The sequence below is a fragment of the Macaca mulatta genome, chromosome 18 (assembly GCF_049350105.2).
Source record: "Macaca mulatta isolate MMU2019108-1 chromosome 18, T2T-MMU8v2.0, whole genome shotgun sequence".
NCBI lineage: Eukaryota > Metazoa > Chordata > Mammalia > Primates > Cercopithecidae > Macaca > Macaca mulatta.
This window is the reverse complement of record NC_133423.1, coordinates 42,996,802-43,013,636: the sequence shown is the minus strand read 5'-3', so window position 1 is coordinate 43,013,636 and position 16,835 is coordinate 42,996,802. Positions and strand designations below refer to the sequence as shown.

Below are 16,835 nucleotides of genomic sequence, written 5' to 3'. Positions count from 1 at the left end.
TCCGTTAAATCCATTATAAGCTGCCTCGAAACAATACATTTCCTCAGTAGTTAGTAGCACTGGCTCAACCACATGCCATGAAAGGCCCGCAGCGGAAGAGATTCAGGCACTGGAAAGGAGGATGCATTCATCAGTGGTGCTGAAATGGCTCGGATACATCAGAATCACCTAGAATAATTACTGAAGGTGCATATTACCAGGTCCCACCTCATGTCTAATGAATCAGAAATTCCAAGTTCTAACTACAATGCATATTTCTGTTTTTAAAGTATGCCAGGTGGTTCTGGAATTCTGTGATTCAGTAAAAAGTTCATTTAAAAATACCACATTAATTAAAACTGCAACACCTTCTTCTAATTAGTAAAGTAATATATCAATTGATTCATTTTCCATTTTGTCAGCACATTAGAAGAATATTTAAACAGAAAGGAAACAATTTTTTCTTGTACTGGAAATTTATGAATACAGGTTTGCTTGCACCTAGTATAGATAATACAAGATAAATATATTAATATATAATTCATTCTAACCCCTCCCAGTGACTTAAATAAACCACACTTGACACATTTGAAAAAGCTTTTTAAAAAAAACTAAAATCTGTAAGTTAATTTCTATTACACTAATTTTAAAAACTTACTAGTGGTAATTAAAATGTCTTAGTAATTCCTCCAGTTATTTATTACATTCTGATTGAATGCCAACCAAGCACTCACTGAGGACTGCAGTGCCAATAATAAACAGGAGGAAGAGAGGCGGATCCCACCTCATGGGGCTTTTAGTCTAAGATAGATAAATTGATAGCAGAGTGGTTACAAGAATACCTAATTGTAAAAATTCAACTTAAGTGAAATACAAACAACGCTATACTCAATAAAGGAGATTTTAAAATACAGAGGAAAATATCCATTTTCTTATTTTTATTGACTTAGAAGCAAATGGCTTTTAAGGACAGTTGGATGCTAAATTTACTGAAGCTGACAAGTATACTGTGGTAGCATAAGCGATATCCTCTTTCAGGAAATACACATTAAAGTATTTAGGAGTAAAGGGATATTACAATGCATGTAACTTATCCACAAATGGTTAAAAAAAGTGTGTGTGTGTGTGTGTGTGTGTGTGTGTGTGTCAGAGAGAGAGAGAGAGAGAGAGAGAGAGAGAAGCGGGGGAGAGAGAGAAGAAAGTACAGAATGAGACAGAGGAGGAGAAAAAACAACAAAACAAATGGGATAAAATGTTAACAGTAAATCAATCTGGATAAAGTTACATATAGCTTTTTGTGATATTTTTATTTTGGGGACTTTTCTATATGCGTGAACTTATTTCAAAATAAAAAATATTTTTTAAGTAGGAGAATGGAGATAAATGGGAAAAAAAGATTGTTGTTCATTCTTGAACAGGGGTTGTGGGTAGATGGGAGTTCATTCTACCATTCTCTCTACTCTGTATATCTTTAGGGTGTTGTTTTTTTTGAGGCAAAGTCTCTGTCACTCAGGCTGGAGTGCAGTGGTGTGATCACAGCTCACTGCAGCCTCAACCTCCCAGGCTCGAGCGATCTTCCCACTTCGGACTCCTAAGTAGCTGGGTCTACAGGCGTGCACCACTACGTCCAGCTAATTTTTGTATTTTTTTGTAGAGGTGGTGTCTCACTATGTTGCCCAGGCTGGTCTCAAACTCCTGAGCTCAAGCGATCCACCCACCTCAGCCTCCCAAACCACTGGGATTACGGGCATGAGCCACCGTGCCTGGCATCTACTCTATACATCCCTGAAATTTTCTGTAATAAAATGTTAGAAAAGAAAAATAAAGAATAAATGAAATCAGGTATGTAAAGTAGCTACCACAGTGCCTGGCAAATAGAAGGCATTCAGCAAATCACAGACACCGTTACTACAACTGAGTTCACATCTATCTTGAGCATTAGCTTTTGGCATTTAATTGCACACCAGTATTCACTACAGTCCACAGATGTTGGGTGGCGCTCTGCTGGATACTGCAGGGGACACCCATACAAGTCAAGGAGCTTATGCCCTCAGGACTTGGGTGACCACAATAACAAAAGGCAAAAACAGCAAAGGCTCAGGGGTCTGATGAACTGAGCTTAAGATAACAAGCCAACATCATCTCTTTCCTATGTAATCTTACACAAAATAACGTATTAACCAGGAAAATCTCTTCATCCATCATTAAAAAATTAAAACCATCTATTTCAGATAGATGAGCCTATTATGAGAATAAATGAGATGCTCAAAAGTGGCACTGTAAACTCATATTATATAAATGTTAGTTCTCATTTTTTTCTATGTGGAGCCAACATAGGGAGAATGATGCATGTACGTAAGTTCCTACAAAGCAGAGTGATACAGTGGTAAAGCGTTACAGGAAAAGATCTCATGTAGCCAGGAGGGCAAAGGAAGTCTTCCTGGAGAAGGTGGAACTCAAGACAGTCCTTAATGGATGAATAGGCAGAAAATAAAAAGCCAGAGAGAGAAGTAAGGAGGACTCCAAGCTACTGTTCTATCCTAGCAAAGGCATAAAAAAGGAGAACATCTGTATAGCAAAAGAAACTACCATCAGAGTAAACAGGCAACCTACAGAATGGGAGAAAAATTCTGCAATCTACCCATCTGACAAAGGGTTAATATCCAGAATCTACAAAGAACTTAAACAAATTTATAAGAAAAAAATCAAACAACCCCATCAAAAAGTGGGCAAAGGATATGAACAGACACTTCTCAAAAGAAGACATTTATGCAACCAACAGACACATGATAAAATGCTCATCATCACTGGCCATCAGGGAAATGCAAATCAAAACCACAATGAGATACCATCTCACACCACTTAGAATGGCAATCATTAAGAAGTCAGGAAACAACAGGTGCTGGAGAGGATGTGGAGAAACAGGAACGCTTTTACACTGTTGGTGGGAAGGTACACCAGTTCAACCATTGTGGAAGACAGTGTGGCAATTCCTCAAGGATCTAGAACTAGAAATACCATTTGACCCAGCCATCCCATTACTGGGGATATACCCAAAGGATTATAAATCATGCTACTATAAAGACACATGCACACATATGTTTATTGCAGCACTATTCACAATAGCAAAGACTTGGAACCAACCCAAATGTCCATCAGTGATAGACTGGATTAAGAAAATGTGGCACATACACACCATGGAATACTATGCAGCCATAAAAAAGGATGAGTTCGTGTCCTTTGTAGGGACATGGATGAAGCTGGAAACCATCATTCTGAGCAAACCATTGCAAGGACAGAAAACCAAACACCGCATGTTCTCACTCATAGGTGGGAATTGAACAACGAGAACACTTGGATACAGGGTGGCGAACATCACACACCGGGTCTGTCCTGGGGTGGGGGGTAGGGGGAGGGATAGCATTAGAAGAAATACCTGATGTAAATTATGAGTTAACAGGTGCAGCAAACCAACATGGCATGTGTGTACGTATGTAACAAACCTGCACATTGTGCACATGTACCCTAGAACTTAAACTATAATTTAGAAAAAAAAAAAAAAGAAGAAGAAAGAAAAAGGAGAGTATCAGGATGCAACAAAGTAACAGAGTCACAGAGTCTCAGAAACAAACAAAAGGATAACCAAAAACACATCTGTAAAAGTAAATGAGAAGAAACTGCAGAAGGCCTTGCCTGACTCATAGGAGGGTCCAAGCAAGTGGTTCACTACTCATCCAGCCGCAGTTCCAGTACAAGGATTCTCCTCCTGCCCTGCCAGTGCCAACAAATTTCACTCCGAAATTGTATGCTTTTTTTACAATAAGGCACTCTGTTTCAAAGGAAATAATGTAAGCAACACATACAATGCACACACTGCTATGAAAAGAAATGCTTGCTATATCCAGGAAAACTTCAATCCCAACAAAAATGAATATAATCCAAATGAGTTTATAATTTACACTTGGCTTTGGAATATAATTTTTTTCAGTGAGGAACTTCCAAATCATATCTTCTAAAGCCAATAGTAAAGTAAGAGAATTCTTTAACTACCAACCAAAAGATCATCAGAAGTGATCACACAACTTAACTCAAATGCTGGCAACTTGATTGACTTTCCTGGAACATGGATTAACTTAAAATTACATGACTGTGATCATTTTTACATTTCATTTTGCCCACAGTACATAGCTGTGTTTTTTAGGAGAATGTCCTTTTGTTGTTTTTTTAATAATCCCTTGAGTCACATGTATCATGAAATAATGAATCCATAATTACTCCATCTTGATTTATACTTTTACATGAACAGTTTTATAAAGGTTTGGGAAGAAAGCTGTGTAAAATGTCTTGTGACTATATAGCGTACTAAAAACCATAAATCTATTTTAATGCACTTAACTGAATATTAAATTGTAAAATGATGAGAAAAAAAAGACCATAGAAAGTTATGTAGTAATAATGTCAGAAATCACCATTCCAACCCACCTTCTCATTAAATAGACACGGAAACTGAGAGCTAGGAAAATTAAGGGGCTTCCTTCCTGCTATCTAGTTAGGAAAAAATTTTGGCACCTGGCACACTAATGACACCACATACAATACTGGGTTCCTCCTGAGATGACACATAACTGAAAGAAAAACCAAAACCCGTACACAAATCTATGTTTACTTCTTTAAAAAATGCCAAGTATTACCACTGTGTTGAAGAAAGCATTTACAGGCTTATACTATCTCTGCCACCTCAAAAAAACCTCTAACCATACTGGAATATTGGGAAATATTCAGCTTTTAAATACTTATACCAGTTGAATGATTTTTAAAAAAAAGAAAACAGTAACAGATCAATTAAGCCTTCCCATGGGACACAAAAATCCCTGAAATAATGAGGAAACTGGATAGGAGTAACTCAAAGAACCTATGTAGGTGTGGCACTCTTGGCAGGCTGCTCAGCACCAAAGGCAGAAGTGATCACAAGTGTGACTCAATTCATAATATTAAGAGAAATCAAAGGAAGGCAAATCTAAGAAAGTCTGGTTCACTGATTAATTCTGTCAATTAACAGACCAAGTCTACTGCTTTTTAAAGAGGACTCTGAATCCAAAGAAGCTCCCAACATTGGTTATCTAGTAAGTTATTGCAGTGCAACCTTTTCATATCAAACTGATATCCAGCTGGAGTGTAGAGCATGCCACAGCCATAATGCAGCTGTGAAAATCTGTTCCATTTGACTCTGTCCTGCGTGATTAAGGAGAGGCAATGCTGCAGGTTTAGGAGTAGTAAGAAGCTCCCAGGCAGACCTCACAAGTACCAAAGTGTCGCTCTAGGAAGTTTCATTTATATAACTTCACATGACCCAGGCCCTCCACCAGAACTACTCTCTTACTTCTAGTGTCTGTAGTCCAAAAACTGTGAAGTGAAGCAGAAATGAGGACTTACCGTAAGGTAGGGAAGAGCTTTCTTCACTTAAGAAATTTGCACCCAATCAAACAGAACTCAAGTTTGTGCCATTTCACAGCTTATTACAAAATTCTGCAAAATATTCAGCTGTCACTGAATAAAGCATTTAGTGTACTAGGAAAACTGCACCTAATTAGTCACATAAAATCCTAACCAAAAAATACCCTAAAATAACCTAAAAGAGATTTCCCCTTATAATACAAGTAGTGTTGTAAGTTTACAAATGCTTAATTTTATTTTCATTGTACAGCTATAATTCATGCAATATGTGTATTTATGTGTAAGCATTCTTCCTGAAAAACGATGTTTTGGAGGTAATCTATTCATTATTTGCATACATTTAACATATATCACTGCACAAAACAGAAAGTTTACTATTTTAATTACTTTGTTTTCACATTTAACCAGCTGCACAAATTCAATGTAACTATTAATGGCAGCAGCCAAACAAACAGAATTTCTTATGCCTAAATAGACAAAATTATGTGCACCAAAGAATTGAAAAAATCTGATAAAACTTACTTGCTACTCCTGATGCAAGTCCATAAAGCAGTCCTCCCCCATCCGACTGCTGAGGGAAAACATGGGTTCCTGGAGGAGGTGGCTTTTCTTGTCTGATAAAGTTATATAATAAGGTCTTCACAAGTTTGCTGGTGTATGGAAGACTACACAAAAAGGAAAAAAAATCAAACTCATATTTATGGGAGTCATCTAATTCTGAGTCACAATACAGAAATAATTCTGCCATTAACACTATTAATATAAAAGGGCTATTGGTACAACTCACAGAAATTGAGCACTGTCACGTAACAGTGAAGACCATGGGCTTTGAGAGCAATTCTGAGGCTTAATCCTGGCTTTTCTTCTTACCACATCATAAAATATTGATCAAATTACTTAAATACTTTTTTGTTGCTGTTGCGGGGAGAGACAAGGTCTCACTATGTTGCCCAGGCTGTTCTCAAACTCCTAAACTTAAGCGATCCTCCTGCCTCGGACTCCCAAAGTGCTGAGATTACAGGCATGAGCCACCGTGCCCAGCCCACTTGAACTCTTGAACTTCAGTTACTTTTTCTGTATTCTGTCTAACACTGTAAGCTACTACAAATTTAGTGCGTAACACATTATCTGGCAGTTGAAGGGAAGTAGTAACACGGAATCGGTAGAAAAAAGCAAGAATTTAAAAATAACAATAGGACTACATTTTTTAAGTATGAAATTATTCAATTATTCAATTGGTATTAAACTAATTCCTGCAATCTAGAGTAAGCTTTTTAACAGATGTCTTTAATGTACTATTGAGCTTTTTAAATATGGTTTCCAAGATGAGCCACAAAAATAAGTAAAGAATATATTATGGTTTAAATATTTGGCACCATAATGACACTATAAAAACCTTACTTAGAAAATAAGAACACTAACACTCTCTATGTCTATTTTTAAACAGCAACTTGAATACTCTCGCACTATAAGGAATGAAGTTCACAGTCTTGTTTTAGCAAAGATGCACACAGTCCCACAATGCCAGCACTACTTCAAATCACGGTCATTCTGAGAGTCTCTGTCAGAGAGGCTTCCGATGCAAACCTCTGTCTCCAAAGTCCAGGTCCTCTCCCTCTTATCAGTGATTTTCAAATATGTTCAAAGAACATACATGCCACAGGAATAATCAGGGTGGCAAAAAGAACATGAAGAAGACAAAGCTCCCACTACCTGAGAACTTTCCTCAAAGGTACTTTATTTGGATTTGTTTTACATTTTTAAAGTTTTATGAAGATTATGTTAATACAAGGTCAGGTATGTGCATGTGTGTTGGTCATTTGCATCCCCACCCTCTAGGAGATCGTAAGCTTCTGCTCAAGATTATAGCCCCACAGCCTAACATGCCTGGCATGTGGTTAGCACACAGTAAATATTTGCAGGCTCAATGAAGTAGAAATAGTCAGTGAAGAGGCTGTTGGAGAAACCCAAAGAGAGTGAGGGGGCACAGATCACAGTTGTTTCACAGAGACTGCTGAGAAGAAAAAGATACAAAAATAATCTGAATAACAAATATGACTTGACTGCTTAAACATAGAAAGAATGAAGGAGAAGGAAGAAAAAGATTATTTCAAAGTTTCAATTCTACGAAGCAACCACTGGAGAAGGTAATGAAGCTAGGGGACAGGAAGAACAGGGAGGATGGGTAGATGGCACAGGAAAGCAGAATGCAGTTCCCTGTACACTGGGTTTAAAGAGATAACAGAACAACTAGAGGAAACACCTGGTTGGAGATACGGGACGATACTCAGGTAAGAGGACAAGACTAGAAATACAAATTTATACAATGAAAACTAGACATATTTAAAGTAGAAACATACCATGGACCTCGCATCAAATACTTGTGGCTGATGCTCTGTCGCAAAACTTCTTTGTGGAAGAGCTGGCAGGAAAGGAAAACAACCATTGTTGATATAGCTTCTACTGATATTTCATATGTAATATCTCTGAAATGGAAGAAAAACAGAGTAACAATCACTTTGGAAGATCAGGACTCTACTCTTTTCTAAATGAACTGTACATTTAAAAACTCAAATCTAAATATTCAGTATTTTCAGGTAACTGATAAATATTAACATAAAAATTAAGTCTAGCAAAAATATTAAACTCCTTCCCTTTCGTTAGCTGGTGTATTTGGGTTAGTTATCCCTTTATTTCTCTATTTTCCAGTTCCCATCTCCTATTAAATGACAAGCCTATTTGTGTACAATGGAAATAGTTACCAGCAGTGTTCTGCTTTGAAGATCCACTCTAGACCTCTATGTTCATTTCTGTTTAGTGATAATACAGATACTCAGATTGTAAAGCTGAAGAGAAGTTACAGTGTAGGGAAGAAAACAATGCCTTTTCATGTTGATGATCACTTTACAATCAGAACAATAATACACCCTAGATCTTGTGTCTCTAGTGACTACCTTTTTCAAGGCCAACTGTGCATGTTCAGCAAAATTTTAACAGTAAACAAGTTATTCCTGTTTTATTAAGCATATTTTGACTATGAAGGGTTACTCTGTCCTCTCAAGATCATAAACCCCTTTGGGAAACAAGTCTTAGATCAAATAAAAAAATTCAGCTGAACAGAAAGCACACAGAGGAACAAAGGCATCCAGAAATTTCTAGTTACTGCAAAAGTTTAAACAGTATTATAATGGGGTACATGTTAAGACCAAGGAAGTAGAAACTCAACAACACAGCAAAAAGAGCAATAGCACCAAAAGAATACTAAAATATTTTTTATAAAAATGAAATAATTATGAAAAACAAAGAAAAATACTTAACACCTACTTAAACGAAAGCTCATTAAACAAATTAATGATGACTTGATTCTAGAACTGGAAAAATTTAAATTCTACCAGATATCTCAAGGAGTTATTACTGATAGAAATATGTTTAAAAGGCCAGGCTCGGTGACTCACACCTATAATTCCAGCACTTTGGGAGGCCAAAGTGAGCGGATCACCTGAGTTCAGGAGTTTGAGACTAGCCTGGCCAACATGGTGAAATCCCATCTCTACTAAAAATACAAAAAATTAGCCGGGCATGGTGGTGGGAACCTGTAATCCCAGCTACTCGGGAGGCTGAGGCAGGAGAATGGCTTGAACCTGGGAGGCAGAGATTGCAGTGAGCCGAGATCGTGCCATTGCACTCTAGCCTTGGCGATAATAGCGAAACTCCGTCTCAAAAACAAAAAATAAAGAAAGAAAAAGAAATATGTTTAAAAATGACATATAAAAAAAAAACACACAAGAGGCCAGCGCAATTAGCCTTATTACATATTGAATAAAGCTTAGCTCTACTCAGAAATCTGACTTTTAAAGTATTGTAGAACAATCTCTTTCCTGAAATTTCCATAATCACTGTTGTAAAAATTAACCATGTAAAAAGCAATTCTTGGGCACGGTGGCACATGCCTGTAATCCCAGCTACTCAGGAGGCAGAGGCACTAGAATCACTTGAACCTGGAAGGCGTACGTTGCAGTGAGCTGAGATTACACCACTGCATTCCAGCCTGAGCAACAGAGTGAGACTCTTGTCTCAAAAAATAAAAATAAAAAATTTAAAAAATAGGCCGGGCGTGGTGGCTCACGCCTGTAATCCCAGCACTTTGGGAGGCCAAGGCGGGTGGATCACAAGGTCAAGAGATCGAGACCATCCTGGCCAACACAGTGAAACCCCGTCTCTACTAAAAATACAAATATTATCTGGGCGTGGTGGCACGTGCCTGTAATCTCAGCTACTTGGGAGGCTGAGGCAGGAGAATTGCTTGAACCCAGGAGGCAGAGTTGCAGTGAGTCGGGATTGCACCACTGCACTCCAGCCTGGCAACAGAGCAAGACTCTGTCTCAAAAAAAAAAAAAAAAAATTTAAAAAATAAAGCAATTATTGTATTTGTTCTTCTTTCATGAATTGAATGAAAGACAAACTTGATGTTTTGTGTCATGTTATAATTTACTAATGAGGATTTGATTTGGGTGCTCAGAACCCCCAAAAATTTCGTATCACAATAATCATTCATTCATAACATAGCCCACACCTGTCTGGAATCCATACTCAATAGTCACCTGGCTAGGCTTTTCACTTGGGTCAGGGTTTAAAGCCAAGTTCTGACGTAACAAATACTTGGCTGTGAGTTACAGCCTATTTAGATAGGCAGATGGATGACTATGTCCAATACATTGGCAACCATATTCTGTCTTTTTTTTTTTTCTTTTTTTCTTTTTGGAGACAGGGTCTTGTCTGTCACCTAGGCTGACACCTAGTGGCCTGATCTTGGCTCACTGCAACCTCCACCTCCCGGGCTCAAGTGATCATCCTGCCTTAGCCTCTCAAGTAGCTGGGACTACAGGTAGATACCACCATGCCTGGCTAATTTTTGTCTTTTTTGTAGCGAAGGGGTTTTACCATGTTGCCCAGGCTGATCTGGAACTCCTGTGCTCAAGCAATCTGCCTGCCTGGGGATGCCAAAGTGCTGGGATTACAGGCATAAGCCATCGTGCCAGGCCGCAAATGTATTTTGTCATTGCATCAATGATAAAAAATCAGCTGCAGTGGTTTACAATTTAACATCTTACTCTATGCCCCAGATCTAGAAACAAATTGTTTTACTAAATTGAATTGTTTTAGTTTTGTTTAAACTAAAATCTATGACTATTAATAAATACTAGGTCTAATAACCTTAGGGAAGGAATATGTATTTAGAAAAAAGTGTTGTTCTCCTTCAAAATTAATTGGGCCAAACACAATCAGAAGTGAGAGAACAAAAAAAGTGTTAACCTTGGATCATCCTTTCTTACCATGGAATTGTACAAATGTACAAGAATGAAGAGTAGAGGGTTTGACGCTGGGAGGTAAGGAAAGCTTCCAGCACATAAGAATACTGAAGCAACATGACAATAAGAGTCATGCCAAGCTAAAAACCCATTTCCCCAAATTCCTAAACAGAACCATGTGTGTCTTCCATAGGCCCAGAGAAACAAATTATGTCAAATTGCTTATCACACAGTATTTTTGCTCATATGTTGTTCAACAAATATTTATTAAAAATTTATTCTTACTATGTCTAGATAGGCATTATGCTACATATTGGGGACATATCCATCAACAAATAGATAAGGCCTTATTGAAGCTTACAATTTAGTGGAAAAATGAAAAATCAAATAATAATCACTCCAAAAAGGACTATAAAGGAAAAGAACAAGTAATAACAAAAGAGGATTACAGGACACTCTGATATTAACCATGGGATCAAAAGAAAGCTTCCCTTAAAAAGTGGCACTTAAAACGTAAAGTATGAGTGGCAATTACTTACAAATCTTTCTTTCTTGCTAGAATATATGAGACTCTAGCTAGAGACTCTTCATTTTTGCTGTTGTTTATATTCTCAACCCTAGTATATAAGAGGTACTTAATGGATAAATAAATGGAGAGATGGAGGAATCTTTACTGTTTTCCTTTTGACTGGAAACTTATTGAATACCTTCCTTAATAGATCCATCAGCATAGCATACAAGGCATATACAACTTAGAATAGCAAAGAGGAAGAAGAATGCTGAGGTCACGTAATATGTGTTCATAAGCACAAATGGAATACTCATTGCAAAAAAATGTAAAGGGAATTTCATGAAAGAAGGAACCAGAATGTTGTTGACTGGCTTACAGCTGTCCTCTGTTGATTTTGTCTGACCAACATCCACCTCCCCTTCTTCTGGCAAAAGCCGCCCTTTTGTCCTCCTGAGAACCTCCCTCCTCTCCATACATGTGGATCGCAATGGGCATGACTCTGCTTCCTGGTGTTAAGAGGTGATCCACGTTTGGCCAATAAAAATGGTCCTTGTCAAAATCCTTCCCAGCACTTCTGGAACTATCAGAAAAGAGGCACTCTCTCCTTCTGAGATTGTGAGTGCTAAGAACCATGTATGCAAAGAGCTGCCACTGGTCTTCTCTGTCGATGGATCCTGCCTGAGAACGCAGACAATTGAGAGGACAAACACAGCAGTGACAAGAGATTGAGAGGGAAGGAGCAAAAAGGAGAGAAGAGAGGAGTCCTAGTGAAGAGTCGACGGAATAATCAGACACAGAAAAAGAAATTACTATGAAATCCGGCAAATCCCATGAAAGAATATGAACTATCTGTGTTAGGAACACAAAGATAACGGCAACCAACTCTGCCTGGGGCAGAAGGGAAATGCTTCACAAAGATGATGATATTTGAGCAGAGGAAGAACAAGACGGCGGTGAAGGGCATTAAAGTGAAGAAACCATGCAAAGGCAGCCACAAAAAGGTCTGGTAGTTTTGAAGGAAAATAAGAAATTCAGTATTGATCAAACAGATTACAAGAAGGTGGGGGCAAGAGGTGGGAGCAAAGGGACTCAAACTGGGAGTTGATAAATTAATAAAATGGAAAAAGTATGTATATATTGGAGAAATGAGATTAAAACAGTTATTAAAAAATCAACAAAGTATTCAAATTAATTTAAAAATTCAACTAGGCCAGATACAAGATCAACTTTGAGAGATAAATAAATAGCATTTATCCTTAGCAGCACTAACCAACAATAGTAGATTATCAAAAACAAAATAGCATTTTGCAAGACTGCCAGAATAACTAGAATGTTTGGAAATTAAGAAGTCATAGGACCTCTATGAAGAAAACATTTTAAAAGGACACAGTGGATGATCTGAACAGAATGACAATACTATGAAGATAATAATTCTACCTAGATTAATACAGAAAGTCAACAAATCACAACCAAAATCCTCACTGGACTTTTCTGAGGAACCGCATAAATTGACTCACTTTTATGAAATAATAAACAAATAGCCAAGTCAACCTTGACAATAAAGAGTGAAGAGGGGCACTTTCCCTACTGCATATCAAGCCACACTATACAGCTGTAGTAAGAAAAACAGCATGGTATTTGTACAAGAAATAAACAAACCAAAGGACCCCAATTGATAATTCAAAGACAGACCTGTGTATATATGGAAATAATATACAATAAAGATGACTCCACAAATCAATGGAGAAAAACAGATTGTACAGAAGATGGTAATGAGAAACACCTCTTTTATTTCATAATGACAGATCCCTACACTTTACGACATACTCAAAGACCTACTACAGAAGACTTAATGACTTAGATGTGAATGATAAAACTAAAATTGATAGAAGGAAATATAAAATAAGTTTGTAACATATGCACAAGAAAGGATTTATTAAAGTCTAAGAACACAAACTACAAAGGCAAAAATTACACACTTATTTACATCAGAATTAAAGATGACTGCTCAGCAAATGAATCCTCGGACAAAGTTAACAGGTAGATAATAGACTGAAAGAAGAACAAGAAACTAATACCAAGACTATTTCAAGTAACTCCTGCAAACAACCAATAAAAAGGCAGGAACTCTGCTAGAAAAAGAAATGAAAAGCTATAAACAGGTAATCTGAAACAATGTGATATCCCCCTATGCCCTAGAGAATGTAATGTGTTGCCAGGCATGTGGTGATATAGAAACCCTCATGCTCTGCTGATGGGAATACTGACCAGCATAGTCAGTTTTAGAGAACCTATGTCCATTCACACAGACACACACGGGTGCATGCATGCATGCATGCCGAAGAAAAATCCAGAGATATGTATGAGGAATATAGTAGGTAGCCTCTAAAATGACGCCCAATCATGCCTGCTTCCTGCTATTCATGCCCTTGTGTAATCCCCTCCCCTCACGGAATACAACAAAAGTGAGAGTTACATCACTTCTGAGAGATCAGCTTACAAAATGACTACAATGTGTGTTGAGCAGCCCCTCTTGCTCTTCCATTTGCCGGCCAGTTGCCTTGCTGCAGGCTAACATACTGAGGACCACACAGCAAAGAACTAAGGGAGGCCTCCAATCAATAGTCAGTAAGGAACTGAGGTCCTCAGTCCAACAACCCTTGAGGAGCTGAATCTTGCCAATACCCAAATGACAGACCTAGGAAGCAAGGCGTCCCCCAGCTGAGGCTTCAAGTGAGACCACAGTCCCAGCTTGACTACAACCTCAAGTGACACCTTGAGTCAGAGGCTTAAAGCTACGGTATACTCAGATCTCCAACCTAAAAAAGTATGCAATAGTATTCGTTGTTCTAAACAGCTAAGTTTTGGGTAATTTTTATGCAGCAATAGATGAACAACACGAAACATCCATTATTTGTGGGCATGCAAAGTTGGAGGCAATCCAGGTATAACTGAGGAATTAAATAAGTAAAATGCAGCAGAGCCATACATGGAGCAGTTTTTTTTGTTGTTGTTTTGTTGTTGTTGTTGTTGTTGTTGTTGTTGTTGTTGTTGTTGTTGTTTTGAGACAGAGTCTCACTCTGTCTGTTGCCCAGGCCGGAGTGGAGAGGCACGATCTCGGCTCACTGCAAGCTCTGCCTCCCAGGTTCATGCCATTCTCCCGCCTCAGCCTCGCGAGTAGCTGGGACTACAGGCGTCTGCCACCACACCCGGTTAATTTTTTTGTATTTTTAGTGGAGACGGAGTTTCACCGTGTTAGCCAGAATGGTCTCAATCTCCTGACCTTATGATCTGCCTGCCTCAGCCTCCCAAAGTGCTGGGATTACAGGCGTGAGCCATCGCACCCAGCCCACGTGGAGCAGTTTTAAAAGCCACAGACTAGATGTTCACTTTGCACCACAAGTAACTCTTAAAAACAGTTTTGAGAGGAAAAAAGTAAAAAAACAGAATGAGTTCTATAACACAAGTCTATTTACATATGTTAAAAATACATGTACACATACGAATAACATTTTGTACTTGAACATATATAAATAGAAGTAAACATATTAAACACACTAGAATGGCTATTTATGGGAAAGAAACGGAAACAGGGAATGGAGATAAAAGAGAAAAAATGAATGGATGAATAGTAAATGGAGGAAAGGACAGGCCTTACAGGAGCTGATGATGATAGTGCTAAAGAATGTGACAAATTGACAAATCCAACCCTATGTCTGATGAGTCTAAAACCAGGGCTTGTGGGATGAAAGGAGGCATAAGAGGATGGGGAACATACCGATGTGGGAAAATGTTTAAACTAATCCAGGAAACAATAGATGTGTGCAATAAATCATTTGGGGGGACATAATGAGGACATCCACTAAAACAGCGACAACATGAATGAAAAAGCAATCAGACTTGAATAACATTTAACAAAATAAAACTATTACCACTCAGTGACTGATCAGATACTTAAAATGGGCAAGAAAAACAGATTAATCGAGAAAGACTAAGCTTTCTAAATTTAGCACCCAGAGATGGTGATGCCATTAGCTAACTCAAGAACACAGGAAATGGAAAATTGTCATACATATAGTCAACACTCATTATTTACAGATTCTGTATTTGTAAAATCACCTATTCACTAAAATTTATTTGTAACCCCCAAATCAGTATTGCAGCACTTCTGCTAACTGAACTAATCTACATTAATTTTCTAACTTGCACCAAAGAAATCCTAGACTAAATTTCATGACAAAAAATAGAAAGTAAAAAATTCCAAACGAATTCACAGATAAATTATACTATGACAAAGATGATAAAGGCTGGGTGTGGTGGCTCACACCTGTAATCCCAGCACTTTGGGAGGCCGAGGCATGTGGATCATGAGGTCAGGAGATCGAGACCATCCTAACTAATACAGTGAAACCCCGTCTCTACTAAAAATACAAAAAATTGGCCAGGCGTGGTGGCACACACCTGTAGTCCCAGCTACTCGGGAAGCTGAGGCAGGGGAATCGCTTAAACCTGGGAGGTGGAGGTTGCAGTGAGCCGATATCGCACCACTGCACTCCAGTCTGGGCGACAGAGACTCTGTTTCAAAAAAAAAAAAAAAAAAAAAAGATAAAATAAAAAGCAAGGTATTTCCCTTGTGTCACTGAGGAGTCCAAGATAATGTCTGCATAGCAAAGCCTCATATAAAATTGACTACCCAGACATAACATGAAGTATGGAATTTTCTTGAAAATAATCCCAGAGGTGGAGGGAGGGTGGATGTGGATGGGGTATTCATGAAACAAGAGTGGCCATGAGTTGATAGTTATTGAAGCTGAGTGACAAGCACATGGAGTTTCGTTATTCTCTCTATATTTATATGCTTGAAATTTTCCATAAGTTCAAAAATATAAAATAAAAAATTGACTATTTATGAAGTGACTGTAGACCATGAGTTTGGGGAGGTCAGGAACCTCTCCCATTCCTAGCTCCTCCCACAGTTCCCAGAAAATAGTAGGTATTTAACAAATATTAGAATGAATGAACCATTGAAAATTCTGTACTTAATAAATCTAATTTGCTAAAGGTGTCTACTCTGAGAAGTTGAATATGTTCTATCAGCACTGTATTAGTTTTATATTGTTGCCATTAACAAATCATCACAAATGTAGCAGCTTTAAACAGCACAATTTGTTATCATACAGTCCTGGGGGTCAGAAGTCCAGTACCGGTCTCATGAGCCTAAAATCCAGGTGTCGGCAAGCTGCATTCCATTCTGGAGGCTCTAAAGAAGAATTCATTTCCTGTTCATTTGGGTTTTTGGCAGGACTCATTTCCTCATGGTTGTAGGACCCAGGTCCTCGTTTTCTTGCTGGGTGTAAACTGAGGGCACTTCTTGGCTTCTAGGGGTCACCACATCCCTTGGCCCATGGATTTCTTGCTCCGTCTTCAAAGGAAGCAAGGGCTTTGAGTGACTCCTTATATCACATCTCTCTGACCCACTCTGCTTTGCTCATTTAAGGACTCATGTGATTATAGACTGGGCCCAACAGGATAATGAAGACAGTCTCTCCACTAAAAGGTCTTTAACCTCAAACACATCTACA

General features: G+C 38.2%; 1 protein-coding gene across 12 annotated transcripts in view; it reads right to left on the bottom strand.

Moving 5' to 3' along the window:
* DYM (dymeclin) overlaps positions 1-16,835 on the bottom strand; it is a 402,507-nt gene that overhangs the window by 273,965 nt on the left and 111,707 nt on the right. For all 12 annotated transcript variants that reach the window (XM_077975471.1, XM_077975473.1, XM_028837927.2 and 9 more), the window contains 2 exons: positions 7,794-7,919; positions 5,956-6,098 (listed from right to left, as the gene is read on the bottom strand). In XM_077975471.1, coding sequence (XP_077831597.1) covers positions 5,956-6,098; positions 7,794-7,919 — 269 coding nt within the window. The remainder of the gene's footprint in view (positions 1-5,955; positions 6,099-7,793; positions 7,920-16,835) is intronic.